General features: G+C 41.1%; 2 protein-coding genes across 3 annotated transcripts in view; one reads left to right on the forward strand and one right to left on the reverse strand.

The window, feature by feature from the left end:
- The window catches only part of RAB3IP (RAB3A interacting protein), a 149,245-nt gene that overhangs the window by 86,298 nt on the left and 49,016 nt on the right, over positions 1 to 13,931 (reverse strand). The gene's annotated exons all lie outside the window — the stretch shown is intronic.
- Positions 1 to 13,931, forward strand: part of BEST3 (bestrophin 3) — a 44,016-nt gene that overhangs the window by 1,591 nt on the left and 28,494 nt on the right. Inside the window, 3 exon segments of the mRNA XM_032493788.1 lie at positions 233 to 328; positions 3,489 to 3,583; positions 4,065 to 4,298. Of these exon segments, the coding sequence (XP_032349679.1) occupies positions 4,136 to 4,298 (163 nt within the window). The 5' untranslated portion in view covers positions 233 to 328; positions 3,489 to 3,583; positions 4,065 to 4,135.

The raw sequence follows: 13,931 nt of genomic DNA on the forward strand, positions 1-13,931 counted from the left end.
CAAATTCCAAACTGTTCAAGCTGAGAAAGGCAAAAAGTAGAGATGGCTGACTGGTTGCTGGTGAGGGTTTCTTTTGAGATACCGATCTATGTTCCGTCCTAAACATTGCTTTTTACTTGTTTTTTTTTTTTTCTTTTTTGTCTTCTTGCTCTTCTAGAAAAAATAAACTATCCAAGATGACTGTCACTTACTCCAGTAAAGTAGCAAATGCGACTTTTTTTGGATTTCATAGGTTACTCCTCAAGTGGAGAGGCAGCATCTACAAACTGCTGTACAGAGAATTTATTGTTTTTGCTGTTCTTTACACAGCAATAAGTTTGACATACAGGTACTTTCCTTTGCATGTGTCCTTAAATGGCCAACAAATATCGTATAAGAATACAGTCTCAAAAATCCAAGCCTTTCAGTTGCCACTGACTTTTGCATTATGTGACCTCCTCCTCTGCATGATCCTCTGTTGCCTTCTTCTCCCTGGGACAGGGCACTTTAATCCACACCTAACCATTTTTACAATGTCAAATAGACTCTAATTGGTCACAATGATTGGTGCTAATTGGTATTAGTCATGCTTCCAGAATTTTGCTGTAGGCATAAGATGGAAGATTTATCCGTAGACCCTCACTAAGTGATGGTTTTGAAGGCAAAAGTCCACAGACAAATAATTATTTGTGCCTCTCTCTCAACTATGTCATTCATAGTTTGAGTTGGTGATTTGACAACTTGTAGCGACTGCCTACATACTGAACGTGTTTGTGAATGGTGTACCTCAGGGAATGTTCCTTCTTTTTTCCTGGAATGACAAAATCTTATCCAAGATGGTGCCCACCCCCCCAACCTTACCAATAGCTCAGTGAAAGAAAAGGCCTGAAAATTAATTTATTTTCTTTATATCTTCTGAGTTCAGGCATATTATATGAACAAAAGAAGATCTTTATTCTTTATAACATCACAAGCTATGCCTGTCAGATTGACAGGACATTTGAGCAACATTATGCCCAAGAAATACTTTTATGACTAAAAATTATAGTCAATAAAATTTTATCAGTATTATAAATGGGAAGCTCTATGAGTTTTTTAAATTATTAATAATGATTGCATACATTTCTTCTCTGGGAGAAGTTAAAACTTAAAAGAGAAAAGCTAAAGGTTTTTGAGGCTGTATTTCCACCTGTTCTGTGCACATCAGTTTGTGCTTTTCCTTCTGCGTACAGTGAACAAATTTGGGTACCATTGCTGTTCACCGGCTTTCTTCCTTGCAGCCACAGGACCCCATGGGAAGAAGAGGGACATTAATTTGGCTGGCTGATAATGACCAGAAGTAAAATACGTATCAAAACTATCACTCCAAACAAATGTATATATTGGTATACATATTGGCAAAATATATTTAAAGGGAAATTTTTTATTAAAAACCTCATAATTTTTCAGATATATCTTCTCCATATGATATTATTTGGACTATTTATGTGTCATTTAATCCTCCAGACTGTGAAGTGGTGGAAGACACATGACGTTTCAGGATAATTGTCTCATTAGTTTATTTTTACTGATGTGAATTTACTGCTGCTACTGCTGCTCAGAATAGAAAACTCTTAGAGCAGTTGGTCGTAGCCAGAAATGCTCCATGGGGCCTTAACTTTGGTTCCAACATCTTATTTATACCCCACAAAATTGTATACATACATTTTTTCTAAAGACTAAAGAGTGCTTACATTTATAACAATAAGCATTAGTTCAAGTCACTTTTCATTTTTTAAAGTTCAAATGTAAATCTTGTTAAAATAGATCCTTATATCTTGATCAAAGGTCTACCACGAACAACAGGCTGGATTTGTCAAGGAAGGCAGACACACCTGTGGACATGTACAGACATAGTTTTATTCTCATGTCTACCAATGACCCCAAGTCTTTAATCCTGTTACAAGCAAATAGCTAGACTTAGCAAAAAGTCATAAGACCGAACCAGAATTCATTAATTTGATTATATCTCTTTTGATTTGGGGATGGATTAGACAAAATAATCGCTTTCTGTAAAATTTTTGTGTCTATTAGCTAAATATATTTTTCTTTGGACAACTATTAATACTAACAACCACTTTATTTTTGATTAAGGATGACACCGTATGCTAAGTGATTTTGAATGTCGTACATATTTTAATTCTCATAACATCCCCTGATACATAGATACTGTTATCCCCATTTACAAATGAGAGAGATTAAAAAAAAAGAGATTTGCTCAAAATCCAAATCTGTAAGTGGCAGGTTTTGGGATTCAAACTTAGCGTGGTCAGACACTACGGTCTGTGCTCTCCACATTAAATCCTCTCTGACTGTTTCTATTTGAGTACCAGCAACCATTCCAACTGTAATGTGTCATCAGCATCACCTTGCTAGGCCTGTCCACCAGGTGATGCCTCTCTTGTCAGCTTTTCCTGACTTCAGAATTTCTGACATCTCCTCCGAAGCTGAGGCAGGAACTCCAAGCTCACTCAGCACCCCACACACCTCGGTCAGCACCAGCTCCCAGGTCTTCATCTGCAGTCTGTTTGGTGGCTCACTGTCCAGTATCCCTCTGCTTCCTTCATCAAAGCTCTGCTGACCCAAAGTCCTCTGACACATGTTATAATGAGTGTTTCCAAGGGATCCTTCCTCCCTTGGAACAGCTGCATCCATTCGTTTACATGAATTCATCTGTGTTGCTTCTCTTTCGGGATTTTAATCATTATTATTAACATGCCTTGAGACATTTCTTCTGAGTCTGAATCTCCTCCTCTCCACATAAATATCAATAATAGCTCCATTAAATGGATTTATGTTTAACAATACCAGAAATGGGTTTGCATCAGATCTATAATATAAATTTAATATTTATATTATAGAAATATAAACCCATCAAATATAATAATAAAAATTTAACTTCTAATTGTCAAGTCTGTGTTGTTTTATATTTTAAATAATTGTAGGCTTTAAAATAAACAGTCATAACATCCCTCGAAGCACAACATGTGTAATCAAGCATGTGCTAAGCAGTGTATTCAGGAGGAAGTAAGATCAAAATGTCAAATCCAGGGTTATTATTTAATAATTACTTAATAAGTGTAATCCACTTAATTAAGATGCTCTTTTTTTTTAAGTACATCTGATGAATAATTGAAAAATGAACTCTTTTGTGAGGTATCTCGCTCCAAATCCAATACATTAATCATATAAAAATTTAAAAATATGAAGTATTTAAAAATCAAATGGTCAATATGTCTCATTGTCTAATGGCCAATAACACTTAAGTACTAAAAACGTTAGTACTTAAAACATTCAGCCATTAAAAAGCTTTTGAAATACATCAGCTTTGGTAGAAAAGAAAAAGTTATCGCTCCTTAAAAAAAAAAATTGAGATTATTTGTGCTTAATTGTTTGCACTGAATGTCACTTGCAAAGCAGGTGCAGAAGTATAATATCGTAAAGGGCTGTGCATTTTATTTTTGCTCCAGATTCTTACTTACAGGAGCCCAAAAACGTTACTTTGAAAAATTATCAATTTACTGTGACAGATATGCTGAACAAATTCCAGTAACCTTTGTGCTTGGTAAGTATAGGTCACACGCAGAATGCAGCCACACAGCTGTCTCCGTTACGATGACACCGATGACTCTGCATGGGAGTGTTTCCAAGCTGAGAGGCATGCCTGAAAAGCCAGTGCTTGCAGTACAAACCAGAATCATCCTTAAGGTTGACCTTCAGGGTGGCTTTCGCTAAATTAACACCAAACAAGTCTGAGGTAATAATCTGCTCTTGGACAATTAAGCTTTCTCTTGACTAACGCTCCATTTTTGCCATCAATATTTGAGTTCTAATAGCCACTTACTGGGTGCTACGGCATTGCCAGGCACAAATTACATTTTTTTTTTTTTTTCTGGAGGGCAAAACCATTAGATATGGATAACGATATATTTTTACCACCCGCCCCCGCCCCCATCCCTAAAAAGGCTAAAAATCTGCTAAAAGCATCAGTGTCGACAATGTGTCTGCAGGAAGAAACTGCTTTACAGTTTCCTGTTACTCTACAGGGTTTTATGTCACTCTCGTAGTGAACCGATGGTGGAACCAGTTTGTGAACCTGCCCTGGCCGGACAGGCTGATGTTCCTCATCTCCAGCAGTGTCCACGGGAGCGACGAGCACGGCCGCCTGCTCAGGAGGACGCTGATGCGCTACGTCAACCTCACGTCCCTGCTCATCTTCCGCTCCGTGAGCACGGCTGTGTACAAGCGGTTTCCGACGATGGACCATGTGGTGGAAGCAGGTACTGTGAATGGCTTTTCCTTCCACGGGGCTCCACTCAGCCCCTGTGAGAACCTTCAGAGTTCCTTTGAAAATTCCTTTTATTTATGCATTCATTCATTCATTCATTCATTCAAGAAACATTTACTGATTACTTGCCACGTGCCAGAAACAGTCTTAAGAGGCAAAAATGAATAAGACATGGTTCCTGCCCTCAGGAAGTTTACTTTGGGGGTGGAGCAAAGGAAGCGGCAGTCAACCTCAAATGAAGTCGGGGACAGTCACATGGTCTTTAGGTAAATATAATAATTATGATCATTATTTATTGAAGCCATCTGTAATGTTACCTTAATTTCCTAGCACTTTACAGTTTATGTACTTTCATAAATATTATTTCATTGGGACCTCAAAAAAAAAAAAAAAAAAAAAGAGAGATTTCAGAGAGGTTACGACCTGCCCTGGATCACATTGGTCATTAGTCAGAGAGCCAACATTTCCATTCCTGTTGTTGACAGATCTGAGAGTTTGTAGGAATGTATCAACAAATAGCAGAAAATACCGGAACCATGAGATGATCCTGCCTTTATACTGAGTACAGTCTCAAGTTAGGTTGCAATATCCAGTCTTCTTTTCTAAAATGTCCTTGAAAATAGATTTTTTTGGGGGGGTGGCTTCTGTTTTTAATTGTATTTTGTATTGAAGTGTGGTTGATATACAGTGTTAGTTTTAGATGTACAGCAAAGCGATTCAGTTATACTTACACATATGTATATATATTTTTTCAGATCCTTTTCCATTATTACAAGAAATTGACTGTAGTTCCCCATGTCATACAGTAGAAAATAGATTTTTTGAGAAAAACACTTTTTGTTTGTTTTTGGAGGTTTGGGGGGGCTTTTGTTTGATTTGGTTTTGCCTTCTTGGATGGGTGATATAAACAGGGATTAAAAAGCCAGAGTAAGGGTTCACATCCTTACTCCACCACTTACTGGCCCCATGACCTTGTCTGAGTTACTTAGTCCTTCTACGCTTCAATTTCCTCACCCGTGAAATGAGTTTATAGTGATTTATAACAGCATCTATCTCATACACTTCCCATGGGCTTGTTGTGAGGATTAAATAAGTTAATACTTGCAGTGTTTGGAGCGGCACCTGGCACATGGTGTGACATGGGTTCTTGCGGTTAATAATGAAATCATCTAGTCCAATGGCACACATAGCCCTTTGGTCACGTTAGAAGACCCATTTGATACGACATTCCAGGTCTTCTTCAACTGCTGTGACCAGGAGGCTGGGAAAGTCATGGTGGAACTACGAAAGGAGGAGTGTGGAGGATGTTATTAGGGGTATTGAGAAAGTAATGGGATGGAAAGAGTTGGTTAAGGATTCAGATGAAGAGGACAAATAGCCTCACAAATGCACAGGTATATTATGATATAAAACCAGCTGGAACTTTAAAAAAAAATGAACTGCCACACCTCCTTGAAATTTAACGGTTGAGTACGGATTCAGAATGACCAACTTGAAAATGCCATCTGATAACTTAACTTTCTCACCCCGATGTCTAAAGAAATCAAATGCAGTAAGAATTCTGACCTCTGAATAAAGTGCTGAAAACAAATGACAAAGGTTTGGCCCATTCCAAATGGATGAGTGAGGGCTGAGGTTTACTTGGCTGAATAAAGGGGACATTTCTCTAGTCCTGACGCATCCTTGGAAAGAAGAGAGCGCATTCTGACAGGAATCGGACTCCAGGCCCAACTCTCAGAGGGAGTCTCATCCTCTCAGCGTCACCTCCACGTGGAAAGCAGGCCGGGAGGCAGCCAGGGTCGGCTGGCGATGGAGAGGCCTCTGGGGCCTCTGGTCAGACCTGGGCTCAACGAGGCCTGAGTTGTGCTCAGGTCTAAGCAGGAAGTAGAAACTGTGCGATGAATGGGAGAACGCCGTGAACTCGTTTCCTTAAGGAGCATTTTTCATAATATCAAGTCTCACTCCTTGTCAAACTTTGACAAATTCCTGTCAGGTACTTGCATCCACCCTTTCCCCCTTTCCAAGGCATTTGGAACACTGGAATACTTCTCTCTCCCCAACTACCAACACCCCCAACTATTCCAAGGGCATATGGAAAGCATCTCTCCTTGATGCGCATTGAAACGAGCATGTGTGTCTCGAAGTGTGATCCGCAGACCCACAGACCCACAGACCCTTTACATCTCAAATAACTTGAGTTGTTTATTTAAAATGCATACTCCTGGGCCCCACTGCTGACCTACTGAATCAGAACTGTTGTGTGTAAGGCCTAGGAAACCTGCTTTTAAACATGCTCTGACATTGCTTTTTTTAATACACTGAAGTTTGAGAAGTACTGAGTCTTTTCTGAGATGCTTGTTTTTCTAACCCTTTTTCTCACCCCTGGGATAAAAAGGCTTTGGCATCCATCAAATAATTCGTTACTAATATTTTTTAAAGTTGCGACTGTTAAGAAAAGGGGGTGAATTCAAGGTTTTGACCGTGCTGGAGGCTCCAGAATGGGAGGGCGGCTTCGGGGAGCCGTCTGATCAGAGCTACCATCTAGGAGACTTGAGTTAGACCTGCCTGGACTAATTCAAGAAGCATCGTTCTCGCTTCAGTTTTTTGGGCGGTTTGTGCGGCGGGTCTGAAGGAGGAAGAGAACTGAGGGAGACAGGGGGCGGGGCTAAAGCCTTTGCAAGTGCCCTCTGGGGCCGGCACTGATTAACGCAGTTAATCTCTTACATTCCTAAAAGGAAAGGCAGAAGAGTAGTGGATCTGCTTGCCCGCAGGAAAGCAAGATTTGCATATTAGGCGGTGGAGCAAAGGTTCTGAGCCACTGCCTGAGCAAGCTGGGGGACATGCTTCGGAGTCCGGGTCCTTCCTGGCTGCCCCATGGCCGCCCACGTGGGTGGGCACCCTCTCTGCTGACCGGCGGCCCGGACTGACCGGCCTTCCCGCTCCTTTCCCCAACAGAGAAGGCTGACTCAGTCTGCACGTGGGGTCAGTGTCTAGGCTCTCCCAGCTGGGCACATGCCTCCACCACTCTCTGACTGTCCTCCGCCAGTGCCAAGGTTTCTGGGAAGAACAGGGAGTTCAGGGATGGCGGGAAATGTTTGGCAGATGCCCTGAGCCCAGAGCCAGGGCACCTGCTCTGCCTGAGGGCAGAGAGGGCTAGTAAGTAGAGCCCAGGGGCCCCAAAGGAGTGGGGGCAAAGGCAGGAGGCAATGTTGAAGGCACCAAAAACCTTGTGTCAGGTGACTTCCCTCCATAAAACCACCTATCAGGGAAATGACATGTTCTCAAACTTCAGTGCCCATTAGAGATGGTTAAAAATCAATATTGCTCAGGGGGGAGGGTATAGCTCAGTGGTACAGCCCATGCTTAGCATGCAGAAGCTCCTGGGTTCAATCCCAGTACCTCTACTAAATAAATAAAAATCTAATTAATTATCTCCCCCCAAAAGAAAAAAAAAATCAATATTGCTCCAAACGCAGATCCCAAGACACCAGCCCCAGAGTCCGATTCAGCAGGGTTAGGGTGGGGTCCAGGAATGAGTGTATTTAACAAGTTCCTGGAGATTTTGAGGCCGGGGGGGGGGGCGGTCTCTGGATCACACTCTGAGAAACAGTGGGCTTTAAGGCAATGGGAGTTTCCCTCCAACCTCTTTGTTTTGCTTTGGGAAGGACCCTTGCCCCCCAGATTCAGGGCTGGCCAGGAGGAAATGAGTGAGAGGGCAGAGAGAATGAAGACCAGCACCTCCTTTTGAAGCATCTGGCAATTGTTTGACTAGAGCTGGGAGCTAGGTCACTCATCTGCTGGTCCCTGAACGTTCCTTGCTTTAAGTTGGACGGTCAAGTTACATTATTCTAGGAAATTACAGTACCATTTCTCTGGGAAATACACATGCTTTGATGTTATAGGCTAAATTTCTCATATTAAAAATTGAAAGTTCTCTGTTTATGCTCCCATGAAACTAGAAATATAACAACTGAATGCAGAATAATGTCTATTATGCTGAAAATTCTCCAAACCGGTCTGTTATCAAACAGTTATATTTATTCAAGGAGCTGCAACCAAGGAGTCTCTGTCATTTTCCCTCTTGGCTACAAACCTGCTCTGGAAAATTCCAGTCATTTCAATCACCTTTCCTGGAAGATGTCTCAGTCTAAATCCGATCAGGTGCACAGTTCCAGACCTTTGCCAATTCAAGTAATGGCCTTAATTGGGTGCTTACGTCATGGTATGAGACTGAGTCAAAACTTTTTTTTCTGGGGTTTTACAGTGCAAGAGAAGAAAATCTTTCCCTACAAAATTCTGCACCAGAAGCACAAAAATAGGTAATGGGAAATTATATACATTCCTCTAAAAGAAACATTACTAAATCTGTTGCTAAGTCTGTCATGCCTTTGCTGATTTAACAAAGATTTATTGAGTGTATACAGTATACAGCTAAAAGCAAGAGTGGATACCATCCCTGTCCTCAAGGATCAGGAAAAATCACTACAAATCTTTTCTCCCATGAATCATTTTGAGAGACAAGCACAAACGTATTTATGGCTGGACTTCACATCACTCCATTGCATTCCTATCGCTCTAAAACAGTTTCCTTCTGTGCTTGGTAGCCTGTAGGAGTGGTTAAAAGACAGTAAAATTGGAGACAAGGGCACTGTTTTGTTTTCTTAAAGGCCTGGAATCTTAACATGAAGTTCCTTGAGCTTCCGCTATGATGAGAGAGAGCCTGTGAAGACCCCATCAGGAGTTTTAGGCTAACAGGCATAACCAAGCAAGCCCAGTTGCCAAGGGGCTGTTGAGAGAAAAGTTCTAACTTTGGATGCTCTGGCGGGAAGGCTAGCCCCACACTTAGATCACTTATCTGTGATCTTCTCTCCCTAAGTCAAATCCAATGGATTTTGTCTAATATTGACATTCTGCCCTGTGGTCAGCCGTTCAAGTTTTTCCCTGCCTCTTTCTGTGGCTGTGGGACTCCTTGGTCTCTCTGAAATCCCCCACTGCTCTGTGTTGCAGGAGAGATGATCAAGGGGACGGTGGCATTCATGGCTGTACCAGTCTTTCTCTGTTGGCTGAACTTTTACAGGCTGAGTCTATAGTCTTACACGATGAGCCCAAAACAGATGGAACGTCACCCTGGGAGTGAAATTTGATTCACCTATGCATGCTGGCTCTACACAGCAGAGAAACTGCACAGTAGAAACACCCTCCTTGAATTAATACCATGGATGGGCAGTCTCAGCCCAGTATTTGAAGGCTCCCCACAGCTCTGTTTTAGGAGTTAAATCAAGATGTGCCAATCAATATTTCTCTAAGTATGATCATAGACCACCACATTCATTGAATTATCAGGGATGCTGGTTTAAATTGCAGATTCCCAGACAGTCCATGACATGTGAATCTCTGGGGCTTAGGACCTAGAAGTCCACTTTTAAACAAGCTCCCCAGAAGAATTATGTTTGACACAGACCAAGATGACTAAAGAGGCCAGATTGCTGTGTGACTCTGTGCACGAGGGCAGTTGTCCCCAACTTTGTTACAAGTTGAAATTGCTAGGAATCTTTTAAAAATACTGATATATGGGCCAATGAGTACATGAAAAGATGCTCAACATCACTAATTATTAGAGAAATGCAAATCAAAACTACAGTGAAGTATCACCTCACACAGGTCAGAATGGCCATAATCAAAAGTCTACAAACAATAAATGCTGGAAAGGCTGTGAAGAAAAGGGACCCCTCCTACACTGTTGGTGGGATGCAAATTGGTGCAGCCACTATGGAGGACAGTATAGAGGGTCCTTAAAAAACTACAAATAAAGTTACCATCTGATCCAGCAATCCCATTCTTGGGCATATATCTGGAGAAAATTCTAATTCAAAAAGATACATGCACCTCAGTGTTCATAGCAGCACTATTTACAATAGCCAAGACATAGAAACAACCTAAACGTCCATCGACAGATGACTGGATAAAGAAGTTATGAGGGGTGTGTGTGTGTGTGTGTGTGTGTGTGTGTGTGTGTGTGTGTGTGTGATGGAATACTACTCAGCCATCAAAAAGAATGAAAATGCCATTTGCAGCAACATGGATGGACCTAGAAATTATCATACTAAGTAATCTAAGTCAGACAGAGAAAGACAAATATCATCATGTGATATCACTTATATGTGGAATCTAAAATATGATACAAATGAACTTATTTATGAAACAGAAACAGACTCACAGACATAGAGAACAAATCTATGGTTACCAGAGGGGGAAGGCAGGATGGGGGAGGGATAAATTAGGAGTTTGGATTTAGCAGATACAAACTACTACATATAAAATAGATAAACAACAAGGTCCTACTATATCGCACAGGGAACTATATTCATTATCTTATAACAAACTATAATGGAAAAGAATCTGAAAAAGATTTCATTCATATACACACACACACACATATATATATATACATATAACTGGATCACTTTGTTATATGCCAGAAACTAATACAACATGGTAAATTAACTATACTTCAATTTTTAAAAGTACTGATGTCTGGCTCACACCCCCAGACGTTAGGATGCAGTAGGCACACAGAGCAACCTGGGTATCAGGAGTTTTTAAGGCTCCCCAGACCTTTCCAGCATGCAGCAAAGTCTAGGAACCACTGCACCAGAGTGTATCTATTAACTCTTCCAACTTTATCTGCAAAATTGCCTCAAACATGTTTACCCAAAGCAAATCAAATTCTGGGCCACCTGGACAGGCGAGGAGTTGACAGCACAGATTTTATGAATGATACTTCCTGTGCATCCTGTGTAGAAGGCAAATAGGATGCTAATTTAGAGACGGGAATATGGCTGACTAGAGATGTTTTGCTCACATTAGGAAAACAGAGGAGCTTCTTGGTCTCCGTTCAGCGTTGCTACCCCAGAAACTGATTTTACTCAACCATATCCTATTTCCAGCTTTTCAAACTGTGAGTTGTAACTTATTATTAGGTTCTTAAATCATTGTAATGGCTTTCAGCCAGCATCTTTTACGGAATGGAATGGAACAGAACAGCAAATATCAGAGAACACGTCATGCAGAAGAGCCAATAATTGTTTCGGGAACTACAACTATATATCTTACTGGGTTTCATGGTAAAAAAAAAAAAAAAAAAAAAAGTCTGAATACTGCCTGAAAATACCCAATGCCTTCACAATATTGATTCCATTTCTCTCTCACTCTCGTTTTGCCTCTCCTTCATTTTCCCAGTTGACAGAGATTTCTAAACTTCTACCACTGAACTTAAAGAACAGCTGTAGTTGAATCTGGTGGCTTCATTCCATTCACTTGAAAAGCACGGCGAGAAAATGAGCCAGGCTCGCTGCAATGTTCCTGAGCGAGTCATCTCTCTGAGAAGGGCTCAGATGCTGAATGCACAGCTTTCTCTTTCAGAAAGAATGGGCAATAAACCCATTCTGCCTGAAAGTTTTGAGACACAGAGCTTTCAGTTCTTCTGCTAATAGAGTCTCATGTGCACGCTCTGCTTTAAAGGCAAAAAAAAAAAAAAAAAAAAAAAAACCAACCTGCCTCAGCTTCAACCGAATCTGTGATTCCCAGAATATTGTTTATCAATGGACTTCAGCGGTCCTTTGGTTTGAAGGCCATAAAATTTTGCCTTAAAGTAGCAGATCCTACTCTATCAAACCACAATTCAAGTCACAAGTAAATACAAACATATATGTATATGTGCGTTTATATATATATATATATATATATATATATATATATATATATATATATATATATTTTTTTTTTTTTTTTTTTTTACTCTGGTTTGAAATACTAAGGAAGGTTCTTTGGGATAAGCAATATGAAAATTGCTGAGCAGAGCTGAACCAGCCAGAAAGCCAGAAGGAAAAGAGATAGCAAGACATTCAAGGCAGATGTAATGGCAAGATAAAACAGTGATGTCAGGGGTGTGGCCAGGGTCTGAGGGAGCGGGGCATGAAGACAGACATGTGATGGAGGCCGGGTCACGCGAGGACCAGCCAGCTGATAGTAGGGCCAAACTGTAGCAGATCAACACCTGTGGTTAGCATAGCTTTAGAGATGAGGATAATGACCACATTCTGAAAAAGATCGTTGGTCTGCGGTTAGAATGACCTGAAGTGCTGACGGCGATAACATTCCATTTCATAACAAATGCCCCTTGAATTGATGTGACCGACCATCTAGACTTTTCTTTCAATGGACCGATAATTCAGCTTCCAAAGATGGGGCTACTTTGGATAAGATGTGCAACCCTGTGGGAAATAAACATTATTCAGCCTAAACACTCTCGGCGGACACATTCATGTCTGGTTCATCTTTCACAGCACCTAGCCCAGTCCTCAGTACGTCTGGGCTGAACACTGGAAATCACCTGCTTTCCTAGCTCTCCACGTCCCCTTCCCGTCAGTGGGTGTGCCACATGAGGCAGGGGCGGACCTAACTCTGGTTTTAGTGTTTGCATTAAATGAACCCTCACTCTGCACATTTGCTTTCCACTGAGAAGCCAAGAAAGGACCTGCCAGCACAATCTGATCCATACTCCTGAATAAAAAATAACCAGAGGTAGAGTTATTCTTTGGTCAAATGACAGAGATTGCAGCCAGTATATAAATGGGGTCATTTTTTTTAAATTGCACTATAAATCCCAAGAATATAACTGCTAGACAATTGGCATGAAATGTCTGAAAACAGGCTTCCAGTAAAAGGTAGAACCACGGCAGCAAGTCTTTAAGCAAAGAGCCAAGACAGGTCAAGTTCATCTATTAACTTCTTGTGATAAGATGTAATCACGGTGTGGGTCTTAAAAAAAAAAAAAAAAACAGATTATCTGGATCAGGCAGCAACTATGAAAGGAACTGAGGAAGAAGACAAGAATTCTCAGGCTCATTCTTATTTCTGACCGCCAGAGAGAGTCCAATTCCCTTCCCAGATAACCTGGGTATTATCTAAAACTAGTCTCTTGTTGGTAAATATTGGCTTTGTAGTTGATACTCTGTTTATTTCAAAGACTGAATAAACAGAATCTTCATTTAGTGAGGCAGTGATTTTCAAACACTGCTGTACATTAGAATTTCCTGCAGAACTTGGTAAGCATGCAACTGTCTGGACCCAATTCCATTAAATCACCCAGGAAGATTTAAAGGCGTGCTTATGCCTGGACCTCACTCTAGACCAAACGAATCAGGATCTCTGGGGATAAGGCAAATAAATGCACTGGTATTTTTTAAAAGTATCCGCATGAGACTCTAAGGTTCAACACCGGGTGGAGAACTGCTCTCCTGAGTCTGGTTCAGCAGGTAAGGGTGGAGCCCCGCCCTCTCCATATATAATGGGCGTCACAGGTGATTCAGACGCCCATGACCTGTGGACCCTATTCTCAATACACTGGCCTGGATCACATCGAAGGTCTAGGTGACTCCAAAGCTCTGTGGATCAGTGACTATCAAAACGGGCAAGTCTCACTTTGAATTCTTTCCTGTCATAGCAACATCACATAAATATAACTCAGTCTGGGGGGAAGGGTATAGCTCAAGTGGTAGAGCACATGCTTAGCACGCATGGGGTCCTGGGTTCAATCTCCAGTACCGCCACTGAAAAACCAAAG

Source organism: Camelus ferus, chromosome 12, assembly GCF_009834535.1.
Source record: "Camelus ferus isolate YT-003-E chromosome 12, BCGSAC_Cfer_1.0, whole genome shotgun sequence".
Classification (NCBI taxonomy): Eukaryota; Metazoa; Chordata; class Mammalia; order Artiodactyla; family Camelidae; genus Camelus; species Camelus ferus.